The sequence below is a fragment of the Cydia pomonella genome, chromosome 10 (genome assembly GCF_033807575.1).
Source record: "Cydia pomonella isolate Wapato2018A chromosome 10, ilCydPomo1, whole genome shotgun sequence".
Taxonomy (NCBI): Eukaryota; Metazoa; Arthropoda; class Insecta; order Lepidoptera; family Tortricidae; genus Cydia; species Cydia pomonella.
The window spans coordinates 16298580-16323238 of NC_084712.1; the positions used below are offsets into that span (position 1 = coordinate 16298580).

General features: G+C 39.6%; 1 protein-coding gene across 1 annotated transcript; it reads right to left on the reverse strand.

The window, feature by feature from the left end:
• LOC133521759 (uncharacterized protein CG5098-like) lies at window positions 1–24648 on the reverse strand. Its single transcript, XM_061856828.1, has 15 exons — window positions 24239–24648; window positions 23775–23973; window positions 18889–19023; window positions 16864–16961; window positions 14790–14872; window positions 11274–11812; window positions 10836–10970; window positions 9072–9399; window positions 8192–8412; window positions 6975–7117; window positions 5500–5874; window positions 5256–5363; window positions 5007–5114; window positions 4683–4804; window positions 1–4128 (listed from the first exon to the last, which is right to left on the reverse strand). The coding sequence occupies exons 2-15, from the start codon at window positions 23844–23846 to the stop codon at window positions 3947–3949; spliced, it is 2649 nt and encodes an 882-aa protein (XP_061712812.1). The 5' UTR covers window positions 23847–23973; window positions 24239–24648; the 3' UTR covers window positions 1–3946.
• Window positions 24649–24659: the final 11 nt, after the last annotated feature.

Sequence of the window (24659 nt, forward strand, 5' to 3'; positions counted from 1 at the left end):
TTCATTTTAAACATGTTGTATTTCAATTTGCTTATAATGTCATGATAAATATAATTTATAACAATTACATACTTAATAAAGTAATCATTTGCCGTAAGTGAAAAAAAATCTTACACCATTTACAAAAAACCAAGGCTTTGGGTAGCTATCCGTACATTGCTTCGTAAATTTTAAAAATTCTAACTGGCCAGTTTTCCCTACCGTAAATTTGTACCTTAATATTTTTTACTAAATACAGTCTATGTCCTATCCTTGGAATTAAAGTACATGATTAATTTATGAAGCGCGCGCGCACGCTATGATAGCTCGTACCCTCTTATACGAAAATGCCTTCCAATTTGATTACGCGTTTGATTTTGATGAAATTGTCTTGCCAATTTCTGGCGCATAATAGTTATGCTGCCAAGCAATTACTTTAGGTACATATTAAAAATATATAATCTATACAATGCCCACGTTTTGATTTAGTCAAAAGGAATAAATTAAAGTTCATAATATACTGGGAATGATTCACGATTACTTTTCGTCTTTTGTTTTAAATATAAATTAATCGAAAAATTATGATTGGAACAAATCTCGTATTATATTAATTTCTAAATCCCAATGTTTTTGATTCCTTGAATGCTGTGTTTTTGATTAAAATACAACATGATTTATATTCTAAGTTACTTTTACTTAGACTTACGTTTGTTCACATTTTCATTATAATCACATTGTTCGGTACCTGCATCAATATTTTTAAATTGAACATAGTAAATATAGTAGGCAGGTACTTTATTGCCAAAGAGATTTAGTTCATTATTTTTGTTTGACATAACACCAGGTTTCAAAAAATCACATTCAAAACCAAACAGCGTAAACAATTTCAGGTATTTCAGTTACATTTTAAGCGTAAAATTCTTGGTACAAAGAACCATTAAGTATAATCACTACACATAATTGTGTATTTCATTTATCCTCAACAATATATGATCGACATACCTATATGAAGCTAAAAAGATAATTGTATTTTTAATAGACCCCAGATTTTTTTAATAATTTTTAAAATCACAAGACACTAACGTTAGACTAGTTTTGATACTAAAATGGCAACTGAAAAGTTGTATGGTGTACATAAAATATAACATTACACGAATGTAACGCATTTATTATAAGTTATATAATATCACTGCCTTGTTCCACGTCTATGCGAACGTTTTATTGGCCTAACCAACAAGGATAGAACACGACAACTATTTGCCCACCACAATATTTCACGGTGTAGATAGATGAATATTCGATGCATGTGTATTACCTACCCAAATATGTCTAACAACAATATCCTAATTACAAAGTTGTAGTAAAAATTACTTTTTAGTTTTTTTTTTTAGATACATCAGTATTTATAACTTAAATAGTGCAATAGATTTATGTCTAATTTATAATCACACCGTAAAATATCATGAGCAAGAATACCTGCCGGTTCTCCAACCGCCTTGTTGAAAGGTATTAGATGAGGTTTACATATTTGAAACATTTTAATAGTTCGGAAGAGCCACTTGAAAATAATCTACATAAAGATTGTAATAATATTTAAACGATCATCATAATGAAGTATTGGCAATGATTTCTATATAATATAAATCAGCTCATTGTGCTAAATATTTTACACACTTTGGATAGTTATTACAATGACTTTGTACCATTAAATTATTATTTTTAAGTTAAAATACGTGTTATGTTGACTTGATGACAGTACAATAGGGTACAATTTTTTAATAGTATTTTCGACACAATAGTTCCTTTCGGGCGCGGATGTCACATCAGCTTTAAGTATATTGATAAGATAATTATATTATGGTCGTTATACCTCCACCATACTCAAGGCCGCGGTTGAAAGCCACAAATAATGTAAACCTCATAGCTGTCTGCAATACTGTTCCATTTGCTAAATATGCCTTCGATAGGTGACCCGATGTCCTCATGATAACTGCTATTCACATTACAACTATATTTACAGTCCTAGTCATCCCAAAGGGACAACCATGCATATTTACATAATTCTAAAATTCCGATTACTAAAAAAATTACATCTATTCACTGTTAAATTTTAATGTATATGTAAAATATTCTGTACATATTTTTTCCGGATTTCGAAAATTGGATAATATATTATGTTAACATTATCTACAAATTGTCTATACATTTAATCGTAACAAACGTCAATGGGAATGGGGAAATGTGGCGACGAGCGAAGCGAGGAGGAGTATGTGAGATGCTTGTTAGAGGCTACATCTATAGTTAGAGAATGAAAATCATTGAATTGAGAATATAAGATTGAAAAGAAGAAAGGGAATATAACCGACCAGCTTTTAACAAAGTATTATCATAATGAACTATAGCTGCCTTGAAGAACTAAAGTAGTAATGATTGTAGTGCACATGTTTTGATGCCCGGTCCATAATATTTTATTCCCAGATCATTTTATCATATTAGTTAGTGTTTATGGACTTACATAGTGACTGCACTAGTACTGCTACTTATATGGCATTTGTTCAGGTTTTTTACAGGATGTTCAATAATCTTGTATGATATGACAGTCGTAGAAGCTCCTCGCTTAGCATCAACCACCAGCCACTGGCTCATAAAACATTGTTGAAAAAAAAAATTCTTGTATTGCTTACGGATCAAACGGCAGTAGACTTAGATAGCGTAACCACAGCAGACAACAGCAAAAACAATATACTCCATACAAGGTATAATCAGGAAGGTAAAGTTTTGTTTGAAGGTAGGTTACTGCTTATGATGTTTCTACTGTGGCTCAATAACTCTATCATTATACATTGCAGTAGTTATTTGAAAAATACATTAAATAGAATGTCAAATTACACATTGTTTAATATCTTATCTGATTTTGTTATCAAGCTTTTACAATGTAGCAATATTCATAATAATGTCTTTTTAAGATACTACTGCAATACACATAACTTCTCACAAAGCACACTCAATACTGGCATTACATTTTGCTTACATTTATTACCATTGTATCTAGATGTACTTACACACCAGAACACACCTTAAACGGTGCAAAGCTTATATCGGAACCATCCCTCTAATAAATATTGACAACGTCAAATCATAGGTAACAGAGATTCCATCATCAGATACGAGTACTTTCCAAATTTACAAAAACCTTAATTAAAATAAAAAAGGGCGCAAAAATAAAAGTCTAAGACATAAATACATCAAAAGGGCAATCATATGTTGCAATAAAATCATATCACAAGAGTTGCGCGCAAGCGTATTCGTCACTTAAGCACACTTTTTAACTAAACATGTTCAGAGTATAACACATTCAGTAAAATGTCTACCGAAAGTAGGTACGCAAGTTAAGTGCACTCAATGGGTGGTACCATGTTCGAGCTGGTACCTATAAATATTGAGTTTGAGAGATGTCGAATGAGGTGCGGCGCGTCATAGTGAAATAATTTAATATTTGAAACGGAGCGGTTTCCAATATCGAAGCGGGCCCGCCGCGTTAAGTTATTTTTTTTTTACAGAATTTTCACATTCATGGTTTTGTTTTGATTTTATTTTAATAGGACTTAGTAGAAGTAGGAATGAATATAATATTTATAATAATATTTACTAAAGTTCATAGAAACCTAATTTTTTTATGACAAACTTTATTCAGATTGTATTTTTTCCACTCCTGCTGCAACACATTACGGTTTTAATTTATCGAATGAGAGTTCGCGATCCCGGCTTTCCGGGGCACCGATCGAATCGGGCCCGCGGTACGTCGCTCGCTTCGCCACTCTACAGGTACGCCACCGGGCCACTCGCAGGGCTAACGCGCCGCACCTTAAACTTCATGCCGCACTACGCAGTCGTATCTGTCAAATAGTTGAAGGTCACTCCGCACGATATATCACTAGTCCCGCACTGTGAGGCCGGGGCGGCGGTCTTAGCTGGCCCCGACGTGGCGGGGGCAGGCGGCGGCGAAGAGGTCGAGGTCGAGCGCCCAGCCGGCGGCGGCGGCGCAGGGCACGTGCGCGCGCGCGCGGCAGGCGCGGGCGCGGCACGCCAGGCCGGCGCCGCCGCCGCCGCACGCCGCGCAGCGCGCGCCGCGGCACGACCACACCGCGCCTGGACAGTACGGCAACCAATCATTACACATCGCACGCATCACATTTTCAAATTAAACAGTTACTTCGAGTGTAAAGCGGGAGCTGAGTTCTCTAACGCTCGGAAGTGATCCCCGCTCTTCTTTATTCTCTCGGCTTCCAAGTAAAACGTTATAGACGATTTTATCTTTCGCCTTTCTGAAGGATAGCTATCCTAAACTAACTACAATAGTCCGTGCAAACCAATATTGTCGAGTAAAAAAAATGACGTCAACTTTTCGCGCTTTTTTTTTAATACTACGTCGGTGGTAAGCAAGCATACGGCCCGCCTGATGCTAAGCAGTATCCGTAGCCTACGTACGCCTGCAACTCCAGAGGAGTTACATGCGCGTTGCCGACCCTACGCCCGCCCCCCCCCCCCCCCCCCCCCCCCCTCGTTGAGCTCTGGCAACCTTACTCACCGACAGGAACACAACACTGAGTAGGGTCTAGTGTTATTTGGCTTACACATTTGCCGCCATTTTCTACTAAAAACAATTGGCTTGCCAAAGTATATCTGATAAGTATAATACTTACTCGCGAGTCCCCATAGTCGGGCCCCGGCGGCCAATAGTCCAGGCGCCCATACTGCGCAAGCCTCGTGTAGCCAGGCAGAGCCGGCCGCTTCATATTTTCTTCGTGTCGCTTCGTCCAATGCTCTGAAATAAGTCAGCCTTATAAATATTTTGAAAACATTTTGCCATTACTACATAAGTATATAACTCATACTCATAATCTTATTAGATTTTTGTGTCCCGGTTTTTCCCACGAAAAGTTTTTATAAAAATGAGTACACAATTGTACCCATACATATACATTATTCACATCTTGGCGTCGCGTGGTACCTGACCGACTACATACCTGTACTCGTCGCAGTCGGTGTCGAGGGGGTAGGGCCCGAACAGGTCCCCGAGGCCGGCCGCGTGCGGCCCGCGCTCGCAGAACACGCACAACCACGTCGCGTGGTACCTGACCGACTACATACCTGTACTCGTCGCAGTCGGTGTCGAGGGGGTAGGGGCCCGAACAGGTCCCCGAGGCCGGCCGCGTGCGGCCCGCGCTCGCAGAACACGCACAACCACGTCGCGTGGTACCTGACCGACTACATACCTGTACTCGTCGCAGTCGGTGTCGAGGGGGTAGGGCCCGAACAGGTCCCCGAGGCCGGCCGCGTGCGGCCCGCGCTCGCAGAACACGCACAACCACGTCGCGTGGTACCTGACCGACTACATACCTGTACTCGTCGCAGTCGGTGTCGAGGGGGTAGGGCCCGAACAGGTCCCCGAGGCCGGCCGCGTGCGGCCCGCGCTCGCAGAACACGCACAACCACGTCGCGTGGTACCTGACCGACTACATACCTGTACTCGTCGCAGTCGGTGTCGAGGGGGTAGGGCCCGAACAGGTCCCCGAGGCCGGCCGCGTGCGGCCCGCGCTCGCAGAACACGCACAACCACGTCGCGTGGTACCTGACCGACTACATACCTGTACTCGTCGCAGTCGGTGTCGAGGGGGTAGGGCCCGAACAGGTCCCCGAGGCCGGCCGCGTGCGGCCCGCGCTCGCAGAACACGCACAACCACGTCGCGTGGTACCTGACCGACTACATACCTGTACTCGTCGCAGTCGGTGTCGAGGGGGTAGGGCCCGAACAGGTCCCCGAGGCCGGCCGCGTGCGGGCCGCGCTCGCAGAACACGCACAACCACGTCGCGTCTGGCGTCGTCGCGTCGTACCTGTACAAACATGACAATCAGAACGGCGTCATTTAAAATTTTAAATGGATGTCAATATTGTCTATGGATTCATTAATCTCCCGACTGCTGGTCAGAGTCGCTTGCGATCTATGCCTTTTGGACGGCTTGAAAATTCCTATCAGTTATGTTTCCTAAATGCGAGAGAATTTAGACCACTTTGTACCTCGCTACAGTAACAATATCATAAGATTATTTATGGCTTTCATTTTAGATACCACTGTAACAAGATACAAAGGGGTATAGAAAGCAAATTGTTTGGTATCTGTGTGCGAAATGCAAATGAGGATAACGCATGTTGTGGGAAGAATGTAAGCTTCCATGAAACAAAGATTTCATACTATTTAACATATGCCAACTATCAGACAATGTGGCTCATTTTCGACAAGGCCGCAGTCGCGCATCGGGCGATTACTTACGCAAATAACAACCTACAAAATACAAGCAGTCCCGTAGCAATTTCAAAGTTTGATTTAAAAAATATATTTATTTTTATATAAAGAGGATATTAGGAACTTCAGTTTTTGAATATCACATTTTCTACCCAGCTTTTAATCAGTTTAGTTGACGGTGCATCCTGATTACGGCGTACATTGAAATTAATTAAACGAGCAATTCTATTATATTTATGTATTTCGGGGATCTCGGAAACTGCTCTAACGTTTACGGGGGCGAAAAATCGATTCGGCTAAGTCTTATCTCTGGGAAAACGCGCTTTGTTGAGTTTTTTTATGTCTTCCAGATATTGGAATTAATGCTAAATTTACTCCTTTGAGCCTTTTTTTATTTTAATTTTTTGTTCTAAAATTTTTGGACCAGAAATGTCACTCTTGACAGCTAGTTGACAGATCAAATCCATAAAAAGTTTCAGAGCAAGATATCAAAATCAGGATCGGGCTCTTGCGGTCGGTGCGGTGATTGACGCGTTCAATAATTGTTTGAATTTGAAATCGGAAATGCTGGGCGGCTGTACACACTCGCCAAGAGACCCCGAGACAGGCCGAGGATGAGTGTGTGCCGCCTGCCTCGACCGTGTACCCGGAGAGCCGGTATACCACAGCAGGCACGGAACGTGTACGTACCGCAAGCCGAGCGTGCTGCAGTGCAGGCCGCGCGTGCGCAGCCCGTTGCGGAAGTCGTCCTTGCGCCGCGCCGGCTCCTCGTCGTCGCCCGTGGCCGCGTTGATCACCGCCACCGACAGCGGCGAGTCGCGCGGCCCGCGGATCTGCAACAACCACCGTACGAGATATCAACATTACTTACTCGACAACTCCCAAGGTTTTCAATTTGCAACTCAAATAACGACCTTCAAGTTTTTGGATTCGAGTTTTGGATCAGTTTACCAACTCTACCGAGTTCCCATCCGTAAAACTCGCGAGGTTATGCTTACGATTAGCACAGATGGTAAGAAATAATTGAAACTTAGCCGTAACAGCTAAAAACGTTAGTTGAACCCGGCCTTGGACACCGAAGGCCTTGATCACTTTTTGTCACTTACAATGGTATTCCACCTGTCCAATTTTTTTGTCCAATGTTCATTGCGTTTCACTCTCATTAAGCAAAATGAGAGATGCAAAAACACATTGAACCAAGAAATTGGACCGGTGGAATACCATCCTTATATAAGATTAAGTCACCTTTTTTTTTTCGTTATTTAGTACCATATATAAGAAATATATAAGAGACGATAGTGACACAGTTTATTAGAAAAAAATTCTAGTACATGGCCGATTATCGAAAAGGCTTATATTATAACTGCCACAAAAATACAAATTTGGTATAGTCGTTAGATTTGTAGCTGGCCCCCAACGGCTTATCCTTTGTCTATTGTTAACTAAAACGGAGCGTGCTACTACCTGCAAAAAAAATGGGCCGATCACTTTAACCGGTTATTTAATTACAACTCCTATGGTAATTGAAATAAGATTCAAAATAAACAAATGGAAAAATAATTTGCGATTTTTGTGTGGTCCCTATACGGTTACTGAGTGCCGGCGAGTGGAACGCTACCGTTCCAGTCTAAAATGTGTCCTCTATATGCGTAACAAAGGCGCGTTATCGGAGACCACACCTACACTGGTTTATTGAGCGTTGGACTAGCCCGCGCTCAGGTGCCAATTAGAATTATACGATCCTTTTTTTGCAGGTAGTGGCACGCGCGGTTATAGTTGACGTTAGACAAAGGATAAGCCGTCGGGGGCCAGCTACAAATCTAACGACTATACGTTGAGGGTTTTAAGGGTTGTCCGCTTAATACGCAAAGGGTTGGCGGCATAATGAAAATGGAATGTAACTGTACCTGCACGTAGGGCCCCCTGGAGCGGCCGGAGCTGGCGTTGCTGCCGGAGTCGTAGGCGTCCTTGTCCTTGGTCCGCCGCGCCGGCGCCTTCTTCTTCTTGTCGCCCGTGTCGGCGCGGGAGGCGCGGCGCAAGGCTTTCCTCTCGCCCTTGGTGGGCGCGGATTTTCGCCGCTTACGCGCTTTTGTGGTTTGAGGTTTCTCTTTTTCTACTGGTTGGTCGCCTGAAATTGAAAGTTAGCCGGTGAAGTGACTGTTTCGCTTAAAAGTGCATTTGAAGGTTAATTTTAACTAACAAATTTTGTAACTGCGTCTTTACTTTTATAAAGCGCAGTTAGGTTTGACTATATTGGCTGGGCAGGATTGGTTTGCTCAGCTTTTGCGTCACAGTAATGTATAATATAATAGAACATTGTATTGCTCTGTCTGCTACAGAAACAGAGTAAATAGCTTTTTTTCTGATTTTAGATTTCACATTTGGTGCCTTAGGTACCATAACTGCATATAACAAAAGACCAACCAGGAACCTATTTAGTTGTTTGATGATTGATTTTAATACGAGCGGATTCCAGACAGTTCTAAGTTGGTTTCACTTTATTATTTGTTACTAACTAAATTACATAATATAACCCAGACATAATAACATTAAATGTGATCAAAGGGATAATAAACCATCCTGATTAATCGGAGCCTCCCTCATCCCGGCGAACATCTCCACCAGATTTTCGGCCTGGACAAAGCTAGCAGTACTATGTTCTGCGGGCGGGGAGCGCGTTGCGCCGGTTCTACTGGCCCAGCTGACTAGGCTTCGTGGACACTTCAGTCGGTTCCAATTTGGCTCCACTTACTTCATCACTATCTATGAATATAGCACATAACATACCTTCTTGATTAACAGGAGCCTCCTCGATCCCCGCGAACATCTTCTCCAGCTGATTCTCGACCTCGACAAAGCTTGCCGCGCTGGGTTCGGCGGGCTGAGCCGGGTCGGCGGGCTGGGCGGGGTGGGCGGGGTGCGCGGGCTCGAGCGGGTCGGCGGGCTTGGCTTCCGAGGGCGACTCCACGGGCACGTTGGCGGAGGCCGAGGGCGACGTGCGCGCGGCGCGCCGGCGGGGCGCCGCGGCCGCCGCCTGCCCCGACGGCGGCGAGGGCAAGGGCGCCGGCGCCGGCGCGGCCGCAGGAACGGGATCCACGGGGGCCTCTTCCACCTGCTAATATTTCAAAATATTACTCTCTCGCTACGGTGCGCTATGATTAGATGATTAGTTTCTGGCTCACCTACACCGATGTAAAATCGAGTGCGTGTTTGCTCTGCAGATGGACGTTTACTAAAAAGTTTATTGAGATTGACTAAGTCGATATTGTTATCGATAAAAAATATATAAATATTTTACTTCAGATAATTTAGTTTAGTGTAGTTTTTAATGAAAGATTAAAAACAATACTCTTAGATAATATTATCGATACATAGTACTTATATTTCTTAGATATATAGATAACTAAATAGTTGTGTAAGTTTTGATACCTACAAGTAAGCATTGTAAATTAATCATTTAATACAGTACTCGCCTACTAAAATAAGTTTGTATAATGATAAGTAGGTATGACACAACATTGTTAGCTTTATTTTGGAGCACACTATTCGCCAACAAACTGTCCACAGTTTGGCGAAAAAATATGTATACCTACCACAAGTTTTCTCTTGAAATAAATAAATAAATAGTAATGAACCAGTATTAGTCGTGTATAGTTTGTTTTGTAAATCATCAAATAACATTACTAGATTTTATTTGTATTTTTTTCAATAGCCTGTTTGAGTGTCCCACTGCTGGGCAAAGGCCTCTCCCCTTGATTTCCTCGATTCCCGATTTGGCGTTTCCTCCGGCCAGTTGTTCAGGAAGCTGTCCAGGTCATTCCGCCATCTCCACCTGGGCCTGCCCGTCCACGTCCCTCTACCGGCATCCACTTGGTAGCTATGCTAGCCCACCTCTCCGGATGCATGCGGTAGACGTGACCGGCCCAGTCCCATTTTTACATAGCGATTTTCTCGCCTACGTCAGCAATGCGGGTTTTTGAACGCAACGTAGTGTTTCTTATGCGTAATATTATTAAGTCAATTAATAAAAGATAACTATAACACAAAGTGTACATTCCACACATCACGTCGGTTATAGTTTTTTGTTATAATTACATAAATAAATCCTGATCAGTGAAAGATACGCCTCATTTAGACAAATTTGATGTCTGGCTTATTATGACACAAGAAGGCATGTTTACTTCGTTTTCGGTTTATTTAGCGGACGTACATGCACAACTCATACTCCGCGACCGACTGCGGCGAGCGCTCAGCGCGGGCGAGTAACCTGCGAGTGTTTGCACAAACCCGCGGCAACACTTACCTTGCTCGCATTGCCGTTCTAACCTTATTACTAGTTCTGTGGTTTTAATTCATCACAAAAGTGTAGGAGTCTTTCAATATATGGTTTTTATAGATGATCCCTATCCTAATATTATTGTTATAAAAATGAAAAAAGTTTGGAAAGGATATAGGCCCTATATTATAGGGTTATGTACTCTACAAATTTACTCTGTCGAAAAGGAAACCGAAATGACTTGTATTCACATAATATATATAAGTGATACTAACCTGCTGAACTTTCGGCGGTGAGTTGGGAGCTTCATCCGGCTTGTGTTCCGTATCGCTCGCGAGCACGCTTTTCAGCTTGTCGATGGTAACAGGTTCGATAGGCTTTTCCGGTTCTTTTGGCGCAGGCTCCTCCACCTGCCAATTGATTGTTTATTAGCTTAAGGTTTCGAAGTTATTTTTCCTTTTCATTTTATAATTGTTTAAATAATTTGAGAAAAGTGTAAGTTAAGAGCAAATGGACGAGAGAGATGGTTATCTCAGTATGTTTTTTGATACAAAGATGTACACGAAATGTTGTATAAAAATGGTGACGAGTATTTTTGTATGGCATTAAAATGGGAAAGTTCTTATAGATGCGATTGCGGAAAGTTTTTATCGATTTGAGGTTTATATTTTGGAATATTAAAAAATGGTATATATCAGTTTGCGAGTACCCACCTTTTGGTCGGTACTGGCGATCATAGCCGCGATGTCGTCGATAGTCTCGGCGGAGCCGGAGCGGGTGTTCCTGCGCGGGGGCGGGCCGGGCGGCGCCGGTCCGTTGCGCGGCGGCGACGCGCCGTTCAGCGCCGGCCGGCGGGGCGGCGACACGGCCGGCGGCGGCGACACGGCCGGCGGCGGCGGCGGCAGCGAGGGCACGCGCACGGTGCGCTCGGGCTTCCTCTTGCGCTTGGCCGCGTGGCCGGAGTCGGCGGAGTCCTCGTTGGAGGAGGGCGGGGAGGGCGTGGCGGCGGCGCGCGCGGTGACGATGACGCTGTGCGGCGACACGGGCGCGGGCGCGGGCGGCGCGGGCGCGGGCGCCAGGCGCTCCAGCAGCTCGTCCACGCGGTGGTGGCGCGGCGCGCGCGCGATGAGGGAGTTGATGGTGGGCGCGTCGCGCACGGACAGCGCGGCGCCGTTGGCGCGCGCGCCCAGCGACAGGTCCACGCCGCGCCCGTACGCGCCCGGCAGCAGCTCCGCGCCGACCATTACTTTATCTGGAATTACGAACGTTTTTTTAAATAATAATAAAAAAAACAGTCTATACTCTGTATCTTTAGGTATTTAAATAAAAGTAAACAAACAATTTGTAAATTTTCGGGTAGTTATAACATTTATTGGTTAACCAACCAAATACAAAACCGCCTGGCCGACTCCTGGCCGCTCACTGAACGACCTGACTTTACCTACACCCTAACCTACATTATTTGATCGTGTAATGTTTTCATCTACCCTCAATTGGCTTAAGGAGGCATTTGAGGGTAGATTTTGTTTACTTCTTTTTTAAATACCTAAAGATACAGAGTATAGTATAAGAATAAACTGTCCGATATCCATAGTTATAATACGCGAAATAAACATAAGTTAGTAGTCTCCAAGTTTCGTCTACAGAAAGTTAAAAAATCGTTCATGGGAAACTGTGTAACATTTTATAACAAAGTACCCTTAGAGGCATGGAACCTGCCCTATACTTCATTCAAGCAATACGTCAAAAATGCACTTCTCAAAAAGGGATACTATAAAATAGATGACTACTTGGGAGACACGGAATCATGGCCAAGTATCCAGTCTCAAAAGCTGTAATAGTTTTGCGTGCAGTGTCCCGGAGAGGCATATGGCGCTGTTGTTTCTAGCTGTTCAACCTTATGTATTAATGTTTGTTATGTTTTAGTTATTTTGATGATGACATTGACATATTAAATACATAGTAGTTATGTATTCTGTAGAACTAGTTTTAAGATTGTTACCTTAACAGTCTCTTGACGTGAAATATGTATTTCATACAATTTTTTATTATTTTTTATTCTTTGACATTTGGAGAACCTTTACACCTCCAAATCTTATTATTGTGTATTATTATTTTTCTCAGACCGTGGGGACCTTATACATCTCCAAACTTAATGTATTAACCGTGGAGACTATACGTCTCTGTCATATTGTATAATATACTTGACTTGGTACATACTAGTTATGTACAGAATGTAGCATTAGTTTATGAGACTGCTAGTTTAACAGTCCAGACGCGGTTTATTTATTTAGTATAAATTTTATTTTGACACTTGGAGAGACTTTACACCTCCAAATTTTATTAGTATTAGTACTCTGACATTGGGGACCTTTTACATCTCCAGATTTAATGTGTTTTAACCATAGAGACCATACATCTCTATTGTATTGTATTAATTATTTATTTTAAGATTATTATAATGTAATGTTTACCCAGGTATTGGCTGTTGTATTTATAAATGTTGTTATGTATTTTTCATGTCACTATATGATGTTACTATAAATGTTGTATTGACTTGTAAAAGAGCCCTTGAGGCCTACTTGCAGAATAAATTTTTGAATTTTGAATAATGTTTCTGTGTGTCAAACCCTCATTTTGTAAAATTTGAAACTCTCATAGACTCCCCGTCCCGGCCCGTTATCCGACTTCCTAACAGAGATGAATAGTACATATTGCAGAGGCCGGGAAAGCTGTTCTTGCCGGGGCATATATAGTGCTTTTACTCCAAACAGGCGAGTAAATAAGGTAAAATAATCATATTTTACTCAAATCAAATCAAACCTTCACATGAAAAACGTCAAAATCAATTTCCCTCTCTAATTAATAAAAAAAAAGTTAAAGGCCCAACTTATTCAGCATTATACAATTCATTCAATATAATTGTACACTATAAGCTGTATGTGCACGCATGGGATCCTTAAAAAAATATAAAAGTTATACAGTCTTTGATTTTATCACATTTTATCAAACAATATTTGCACGATCTTACATGACGGTTTTACACGATACGACTCTATCCTATAGTGTGAAATGATGCTGACCGGGTCGTGTAGACGCTGCCCGCGGCTATATTAATTGACTGTTTGAGTTTGTCTTAGTGGATACATGTTTTAAAAAAGTAAAAAACAATACAGCAATAACTTCCTGTCCACTAAAACACGACAATAATGGTTTGAATGTTTTAAATTTGAGTTTGACCATAATGAAGTAACTTCCCGCACTATTTTTGCTACAATAAGGTGAACATTTCCGAGCATATCAGAGAAAACTAATATTACGGTTTAACTTGCATGTTTTTATTCCTTCGGGCGATATGTTTTAGACAGTACTTTTTTTATTTAGTAGACAGATAGAGATATTAAATTTAAAAGATTCGATTTCTGCCAAAATATCATGTTTTGACCATAGTTTCGATTTCGACCAAAAAACGACCGAACCTTTTGGCCGGGCCGAAACTTACGAAATGGTACTTCGTACTATGAACCTAATCTGTATGACAAAGACCAAAAGTTGAAGAACAAGACAACAATATATATTAATATATAAAATGCTTTATTGCACACTACAAAAAAATGGCACAAAGTATGAAAGGTATAAATATGTAGGTAACAACAGACGGAATTATCGCTAAACAACGATCTTTCCAGATTTGACTAATTTGGTTTTCTCTTTGCCAATATAGTGATTTATATATACAGAAATTAATTCGTTTATTGAAAAACACAATTCCCCTAATGAGGCGCCACTGAACAGTCGATGCAGTTTTAATGTGTATAAAAGCGATTTATGTCATTTTTTCATTGATTTTAACAAGTCCACCAAACTCTCGGTTTCGGCAAAGAAACGTGTTTCAGTCGGACACTACTTTTGGAGAATCTAGGTCTCCATTTTAAAGCACTAACAGAGCGTGAAGCGTGAGTAACATCACGATAACCGCGCCGCGAACGGTAACAAGTTTGGATTCCTAACGAAGCTCCGAAACTGCATGTTACACAACTTATCGAAACTGAATGTATCTTTTTTGTACCATAACTTTAAAAACAAAAACTATACCAAGCAAAGTTAATCAATCCATACCTATCAGTTTCCTACCGCATGGTAAATAAAACAACTGAGCAAACAAAATAAGAATGTATTAACTAAAAACGACATTTTAATGATAATAATGATAAAATTCAAATACATACCTCTGCCTGGTCCCAGGTGTGCATACAAGTCGGCCGGAGGCAACGCGGCGCCAGCTTTCACGTCGCCGGGCGACGGAGTATGTCTGCAGAATAAAATAATAGTTTCTGTTTTCCTACACCATTCATGAATTAAAAAAGCAATTTGCCAAATTACAAAACGCAGCAAAACAATTAAAGGACATCGCATTAGGGTCTGCCACACCTCTGCTCAAAAACTATGGTGCACCGTGTATAACAAAAACCAACGCATAAGACACGTCGGAGATTTCAAGCTACTTCGGTCCTTATTGCATGTTCTCTCTAACGCTGAATGTCAAATATAGTGTAAAGAATTTTGAGAGCTATAAGCAAATTGAATTGCCCATGCAGCCAATTTGCTTTTGAAATATCTAAGCATCTAGGAAATTGACAACATTTCATTTTTATAAAACCTGAAATTTTACATATGATTTGGAAGTATTTTGCTTCCTGAACACTGCAATATATAAATATAAATTTAATATGGCTTATTACAAAAAATACAAAAGAATTTTAAAAATGTTGTGATTTTACCAATTCTGCGGCACAATAGGTGAAAAGCCATTGCCATTCATCACGAAAAAAAATTAGCTGTCATAATATTGGATTTGACATTGTCAATTAAATATGACGTATTGATTGAATTTCAAAACAAAGAGAAATTTATTTACATATCAAGTTACTAAGATTCATATACTAGCCGTGTCTTATCCAACCTCGACATTGGCAGAATCATCAACACCTTGATGGAGCCATAACACGAAAAATTGATTGATTGAAGTTACTATCTTCTAATCGTTTTTAAAATTGACAAAGCCGTATGGATCGATGAGGTATATACTCCTCCAAAGTATACCAAATACTGTTTCGTCCCTTACCTACTGCAAAAATAGCAAAAATGATTTAGTGAAGATATCGGTACAAACATTTAATTACATTACATTCGTTAGTGTTTATCCGTCGATCCGTCGTATCCATATGAAAGCCTGGTATAGTATTCATTTATCAGTATCCGTTATATTATCCAAATCGTCGTAGAAATCTGATATTTTATCTATTTTTTCAAAAACTACAATGGACCCGTTTAAAACATTGACAATGACAGACAACGTCAGATTAGTTAAGTCATGCTTCTAGCCGTATTCTAGCCCGTACTTCTAGCGTAGAACTGGAGTTATGCCATTTTTGAATGAGTACACATTAAAAAAATGATAATAAATTAAATACAAGTGAAAAAAATAAACTATTAGCGTATTCCTCGTTTCAATTAAAATGTAGAGAACCAATAAAAATATAGGGTCAGAAAATTGAGATGTTGTCAATTGTATCGTTTAGCTCGTTTAGTCCCCTTCGGCCGCGTACGCAACCAGAGCTTCGTAACCAGATGCGATCGAAAACTATTTCTGCCTTGTACGAAACCGGTTGCGATCAAAAACTAATTTCGTCTTACCCGTAACCAGTTACGATCGAACACTTCTCGTTCTTATACGAAACCAATGTCTGGGCCATCTAGCTATAGGTTTTTTTTTCAAATATTTTGTCATGATACTCATGATAATTTCTTATCCTGAATGTCAGTGCTCCACGTCTCTTAAGCTAGTGTCTTTTAAGGAACAAGGTTACATTGTATTTGCCAACAAAGTATTTGAATATTATCAACTGGTACAATTTTTGTGTTCTGATTTTTGACTAGATATATAACGTGTACAGTACTTATACTGTATAGCAAGGTGTATAAATATAATCTTAGCTGACTTTATCAACGGTCGAAAGGTTTCGTACAACAAAGAAAAGTGTTCGATCGTAACTGATAACTAGTAAGACGGAATTAGTTTTTGATCGCAACCGGTTTCGTACAAGGCAGAAATAGTTTTCGATCGCATCTGGTTACGAAGCTCTGGTTGCGTACGCGGCCGAAGGGGTTTAGTCTCCTCTGCATTCTACTGTATTATGAGAAAGGGGGCAAAAAGAATAAAATTTGCAACAAAATGTATGTCCCTCTCCCTCTCCTCGGACTCATCGACTGGAGACTAAACTATGAATTAAAAAGCCATACCTGAGGAGATGCTTGTCGGGCGGCGTGGGCGTGTGGCGGTACAGCTCCGGCGGCGTCGCCGTGTGCCGGAACACCGAGTTGCCCGCGCCCTTCATGGCCTGCAACATGAGCGCCTTTTGAGGGATAAGCATTGTGCTCAGATAAAAGATTCAAAATAAACAAAAAATAACTCGCAAAGTCAGTGGACCTGCGAATACACGAATTAAAAAAAAAATGCTTTCCCTGAATGTCATAAAATAAAGTGAGAACTATTTTTACAGTACATATGGGGCTACTTTATAGCACTAGTGCGAGAAGTAGCATATTACGTTACTGTGTCGAACATTTAAAGGGCTATATGTACTGTAAAACGTTGTACGATACATGTGCGAATAGGTAATTCGCAACTCGTGTCGATTTAAAACACTCTCTTCGGTCGTGTTTTAATTTATCGCCACTCGTTTCGAATTTCCTATTTTTCGCACTTGTATCGTAATGTACTATTATAGTATGAGCATGAGTTTCTCTTTTTCATTTGCAAATTATTACATCGGTATTATCTTTTTTTATAAATAAATAAAATAAATAAAAATAAATATTATAGGACATTATTACACAAATTGACTAAGTCCCACAGTAAGCTCAATAAGGCTTGTGTTGAGGGTACTTAGACAATGATATATATAATATATAAATATTTATAAATACTTAAATACATAGAAAATACCCATGACTCAGGAACAAATATCCATGCTCATCACACGAATAAATGCCCTTATCAGGATTTGAACCCGGGACCATCAGCTTCGTAGTTTTATAGTTGTGCCGTTCTCGAGAACGTTCTCCATTTACCTACTAAGGAGAAAGTTTTTGGAAACGGCACAACTATATCTGATTTGGGATCAGATTTATATCTTATATAGCCACGAGAGACGTTGTCCCTCACATACAAAAGCTGCATAAATCATATGTCAAGATGTTGAAGGCCTTATGGTGGATACACATAAACCCAATATTTCACCGTCAAAATAACGATTTCCTTCTTATCCATTCTTCAAGAAGTTTTTAATAACTGTTTCTCAATTCTGTATTGCTTTAATGCAATGGGTCCCATATAGACATTTGATTCCCAAAACACAAGAAGCCAGTTGATTGACTGGATACCATTTAAAAAAAAAAAATTGTCATGTAAAAGACATATTGAATATAATTATATTGTTGTAAAACAAAATGTTTATCTTAAAGCATTCGAAAGAAGTCAGAAACAAAGACGAGACAAATGCCTCCTCCAAACATCTCCACAACGGCCGGTCGTGCGCCGCCCCGCCAATGGATCGAATTTGCTGGTCCACCTTGTTAGGAACTTCTCATGCTGTGTCTATGGGCACCACTAATCACACTGCAAAAAGTTTTCGCCCCAGCCCATTGGTTTTACAAGTTATGTGCCCCACACAAAGAACTAGAATCTATCTATCTGACTAGAGCTTAAATAATTGAATTCTCTGTATTGTTTATTGGAGCGTTTTGAGTGTGTAATATTCATATTAGCAAATCCAATGTAACTACCCCTGTTCTTCTTCTTCAACCTAGCGTTTTCCCGGCCTAGCACCAGGGAAACCACCCCTACCCCTGTTGCTAAAATAATTTAAATTCCTATCAATCTTTCAGTAAATTTACTGATTTATTTAATTTTGAATTATATCGGGCAGATTTAATTATTATTCCATTGGATTTAGGTTTAAGGTGTAAATTGTCGTAGTTGCCTTCTCTGAGGTTTATCTGTAAATATTAATTATTTTTTAAGCTTGCAGCATTTAGCAAAGGTGAATATGTCAACGAAAGTGACGTAGCAGTGACACAACGCAATAACAAACTACAAAGCAAATGACATAAAGAGTAGTCTATCTGGGGCCTTTTTCATCACTGTGACTATTCATACTTCACACTATCAATTTCCTGTCCTGTTTACTTGTTTGACCACCAATGTACGGAATGTCCCTGTCAGGTGACAATAGTCATCTGGATGAAACAGGGGCCTGTTCTCACCTGCAGCGGATCAGGGGGCGAGGGCTGCGGCACGTGGTACAGGTGCGGCGGGGGGGTGGGCGTGTGCCACGTCACGCCGCGCTCCGACGCCATGTGGGCCTGGGGCGCGCGCGCCAGCAGGTTCGCCATCTGCAACTGAAGGGTAGTGTTCTTAATACAAGTTTGGATGGAAGATGCTGCAATGGGCTAGCGTCCTTACCTAATTTAAGAATCATTCTGACCCTGATGTGACCATCAGTTATGTAAGTCCACCTAAATTCTAGTAATTTTTGCAATTTTGAATTTGGTACTTTCTTTAATTCATGAGTCCAAATTCGATTATGTTTGTCCTTTTAAAAGGACATTGGGACAGAAGGTTGAACCAATAAACTGAAACGAAAGCAGTTCTTTAAATAACAGGCTTTATTGTGTTGCCACTTACCAATCTTGTGACCATAAGTTATTTTATTATTTATTCCAAAACTCTCTGCCATCAGTGGTTTTGAATTGTGTTCCAAATCTAAATTAAAGCGCTGTTGAAACTTTTGAAAGGCACTGAAGTAGTGATAGATAATTACTCATTTCAAAACTAAATTATACACTAGTGGAGCAAACATAATTAGAGACAAACTTATTTTGACGCAATTAGCCCTGTAATTTGAATGTAATTACTGAAACTGTGAAACTGGTTGCCATATCTATTGTACAATTTGACTTTTATGGTACATAATGTCATTGGCATTCTCAAGGTCAAACAAGTAAGATTTTGTAACTATAGCCGGGTCTACACAGAGCGAGCATACGCGCGAGGCAATTTCCTCACGCGCAAACCGGCCAATGTAAACGTGACGCGCGCGTTTTCCTCGCCTGAGCCCGCCGCCTCGGCCGAGCCACGTCTACACTGGCTGGTTTGTGCGTGAGGAAATTGCCTCGCGCGTATGCTCGCTGTGTGGACCCGCCTAATCCCTATCAGAAGTATATAGTAAAATAGAAGTTCCCAAGCTATTCATTACAAAGCTGGAGGCAAAGGGAAGTTGCAGCATTTTCTCGGGGGCACCACAAACTGTTATGCCTATTCTGAAATGCTATTAAAAAAATAAAAAAATAAAAATCTAATTCCCTATGTCATGATAAAATAATTCTTCAATAGTATAAAAACATTTTTGAAGTAAAAACGCACATAGCTTGGTTTTAAAGGTATCAGGGTCACAAATAGATTTGAGCTCAACAGCACAATATTCTGCTAATTTAATCTTAGGAGTAAAAGGGTGGTTTAGGTTCTTTGTCCTTGTTGCCAATCTATGCATCCTCTGTTTCACTTGTCAGAGATTTGACTAAATCTGTACAAGGTATTAAAATGTATATATAGATTTGGCACAGTAAGAATTTCTAGTTTAAAAAAAAATCTGTACATGAGACCCACTGGGGTTCCCGCACTATTATTCTAAGTGCTCCTTTTTGAAGTAAAGCTCCGTAGCTTGTAGTATCGCCAGAATTTTATACTATACCTTAGTTTTGAATCAACTAAGGCATAATATACTGCCTTTAATTGGTCTATCACGATTAATTCTCTTAGGCTCCTTAAAGCGTAATAGGCGGAACTAATTGATTTATCTATTTACCACCCGCAATTTTTTTTTTGTTTTATTTAGTATGGATTTTGCAAAGCAACACCTGATTCTATTCATTAGGTTTAGGTCTATAATTTGTTAAGGTTTTTTGTAACCTGTGTAAAGCCTGGACAGGTTTCTAGTTAATTTAATAAACTTGAAAGTAAGGGCATAAAGATAATAGAGTGATTCATTAATTTATGCAGTTTGTGCACTAAATAAAACAGGGGGATTTCCCTTTTGACAATGTTATACAAATAATAAATATATTGATAAAGTAGGCTAGGATGTATACAAGCGCAGTTCTGTACTCAATGAAAATGATTTGTTTATAATTTGGAATTTAGATAAAAATAATGACATAATATGACCTTAGGCTGTTGACACACGATTGAGTAGATCAGCTGACATGCACATGTGCACTGATAACATCAGGAACTAATATTAGATACAATTCAATTTTATCAACAAGTGTAATATTAAGCAAGTTTTGTTAATGTATTTAGATGTAAAAACATGTAATGTATTACACTTATTTCAGATCCCATATACATTTGGACGTATTTATGCAGAAGGGAACCAACCCACACAATGATAGTTTTGAGATAAAGCACTTTTTCTTCTTAAATTGTATACAAAAAATATGAACAGCTTTTTTAACAAATTTGGATTATCAAGTGCCACAGTATGGCATGGTTTATATTGTTTTACTTAAACGAGCCATGTAAATGTGGTTTTAAGTGTAGTTTTCTCTTAAAAAGGCAATGGTTCCTTTTAGCAAAATTGGTTAAGTGAGGGTTGGTTCCTTATTGATTTATAGGTATTCTAAAAGGGTATACAAAAATAATGCACACCAGGGCAAATTTACTTTATTTGTAAAGAAAAACAATCTCTAAACTTTTATAATAATATTGTTTCCTAACTTAAACATCACCAACATCAATCAAACATCAGATATTACGCTGTAATGAAAAAATACTAGAAAAAATATACATAATAAAAACGGCTTTAGCATAATGCGTTATATTCGTAATAATTTTGAGGGCTTTCATCCTCTTCCTCGAAGTCTGGTTCACCAGAAAAGCCCTCCAGATCATCCTCGATGTTTTCGTCGGGTACTAATTTAACGTAAATGTCTTGATGGACCTGTGGGATCAAGTGAAGAAGGCTCTTCAGGTCCTTTAATTTCGCGTCGGGAACGAGCTTTCCTGTTGACCAAAATGGCTGCATTAACTGCATGGTCAAAGATGACAAAGCTCTTCCCCTAGTATTTTTTTTATATCTACTTCCTTGAATTCTTTAATAAAGTTTGACCTCATAAAAATTTTATACATGTCGTGCTTTCTTAACTCTATCTCTTTTGTGGTCAGCCATGAAACTTTAGTTCCATCTGTAATTTTTTTTCTCTTGGTTATATTTTTTTTCAGCATCAGTGAAGACAAGAATCTTGCTGTTCCATGCGGTGAACTTTCATGGCGTTGGTCATTATGCCCATATCATCACCCGGCGTATAAATCCGTTGTTGGCGTTTCAAAGCGTTTTCTATTTTAGCGAAATCCCTATCATTTGGAAGGAATGTATGTCCTGATTCCAGAAATCGTAAATTGATATATTCCAGCGTTGGATGAATATTTAAGATTGCTTTTAGCATCAAAACGAGCTTTATGTTTCGATTTTGGCCGCCACATGAATCGCTCCATAAAATAAGACGTGTTACGCTGCTGTCAAGTCTTTCCCTGATATGTCTGATAAGACAAGAGCCGACCTCCTGTGCTCCACGACCAGCTTCTCCTTCGACCCAGACATTACAATGGGCTTCATCACGGCTCCCAGTGTGTATACCTAGATTATATGCCCAAAGCTGTCTCTTATAGAAAACAATATTTGTTATACGCGGTAAGGGTAGCGTCTTTTCGAGGTCAAACGTTTTTGCTTCGACAGAAGGGTCATCTTTAGCAAGTTTCATATCAGTTTTAATTGATTTTGTAAAAATGTTGCCATATCCTGATGTACGTTCCGCTTTTGAACAATTTCGGCTTCTTTGTCGTTTGATGCACTTTGTATTTGGGTTTGGAACTAGTCGCATTTATTACATGTGTCTTTTTTTAAAGGCTTTGTGCGTAAATTGAAGTAAGTTACAAATATTTGATTTAACTTAAATTAGACATCTAACATAAATACACTGTCAACTTACCCTGGACGCTGCCGTTTCTGTCGTCAGAATGTTTATTTAAACAACTTAAAACCATCGCCCGTGACCTCGCACCAAGTCTCTTCATTTTAACATAGATTTTTCACAAACTCCGTAAGATTATTGCACTTTCAAACCTTTTTCTACAAGCTTAACATTTATTTTGATATAAAGCACAGTGTTGCTAGTTGTAAATATTTGCCACAGTAAAGGCGCCGCAGATTTGACACTGTCTTATGTTGTAACTATATCATTTCATACTCACATTCATAACATCCTCATAAGTTATTTTATTAATATGAGTGTGATAAAATAAATAGTAAGTATAAAAGTTTTTAAACAAAAAAGATTCAAGACACATGGTTCCCTTATCTTTCAAAATATAATACATTTAATAAAGAACCATGAAGAATATGTATGAATATGGACCTTTGTGAACACATACACTGAGCTAATTTTAATTATGCAAACCAGATCCAATGAACTTAGTTAATTACTCAATATTAAAAAAAGAATTTTAATAAGGAACCATGTGACTTGGATCTTTTAGACGGTGTACATTTTTGCAGTTTTTATTTTGCAAAAAGGAACCAACCCGCATGGTCTCTTATGAAATAAATAAAACAATACTATATAGAAGAACCATGTGCTTTGGATCTTTTTAAATAAATATAAAGTATATTAAGTAAGGTACTAAACAGCTTGGATCTTTTTAAATTTAATGAAACAGTGAAAATGTGGGTTGGTAACTTTGCTAACGAAATGGTTTTATACGTAAAAATTATTCTACGACTTTGGTCTTTTTGTAGGGGGTATAAGGTGCATTTTTAACATCTTCTGCATACATAACTAAATTTTGACAGATGTGTGGGTTGGTTCCCTTCTGCATAAATACGTCCATTTAAGAAGCTGCATAATATGTGAATTTTCAAATGATTTTTTACTTGAATTATATTAGTGTCAGATAAGCTTCATCAACTCATTGATAAGACAATAAAGAGCATTGTTTTAAATCAGGCAATGTCCTATAAAATACATTATTCTAACAAGACTAGGCACATAAGTTAAGAATGCTTTTGGGACAACAAAACAAGAATATAAAGTACCACCTGCAGGGGGCTCCAGCTCGAGCCCAGTTGCGACTGCCGCCCATTGGGGTTGTGCTGCGAGCCGGACATGGCGGTTCTCGACGCGAGTCCAGCTGAGTCCCACAACAAACACCCTCTCAGTCCACCATAATGATGCCGGCAATTTTCAAGCCTTCGCCCGCGTAACTCTTCTCCCTTACGACGTGTGCAGATCCTTCTGAAACGTTCCCATGCGAACACATTAATTTTTCACCGCCACCGCACAGCCTATCTTTATCCCGAAACACCGACCGCAGTCCCAAGGGCGTAAACAACACTTGTATCAAAGAAAACCAGATTTATTTCGCGTGTGGAATGGTGTTCAAGGGTCTGATGCTCACTTCGCGTGACATTTTGAACGCATTTACATTTCGAAATTAAGCACTTATGCGGCAATTTAAGATTTGAAACACGTGTATGGAATGTTGACTAATGTGTCTTACCGAGCTTAACTCTGTAGTTTGCCGAGAACTATCACAAATTATACAAATTTCGACAAAATGCTGTAAAATCACTTCCAACAATGGTGGCCGATTGGCGAATTTTTGAATGAAGCTCCATCTAGTGACAAAATTCTGAGCCGTGTCGGTAAAGCAGTTTAACGGAAGCATGTTTTTCGTATTGTCTATGGTTATAGAAAAAACCGTAACTTTACACAATAAAGGTAAATTTCATTAATTGAGTAAACTTTACTCGTATTATAGATCGTGATTATTATTGTAGCAATCATTATTAAAAAAAAAAAATATTATGTAGTATAAGCGTCATTGGATACAATTTACGGTTTTTCGACACGTTTTAATTCTGACAACATTCGTTGCTATAGCGACGTTTGTTTTGGTTTCGTTTTCCTGTCAACTCAGT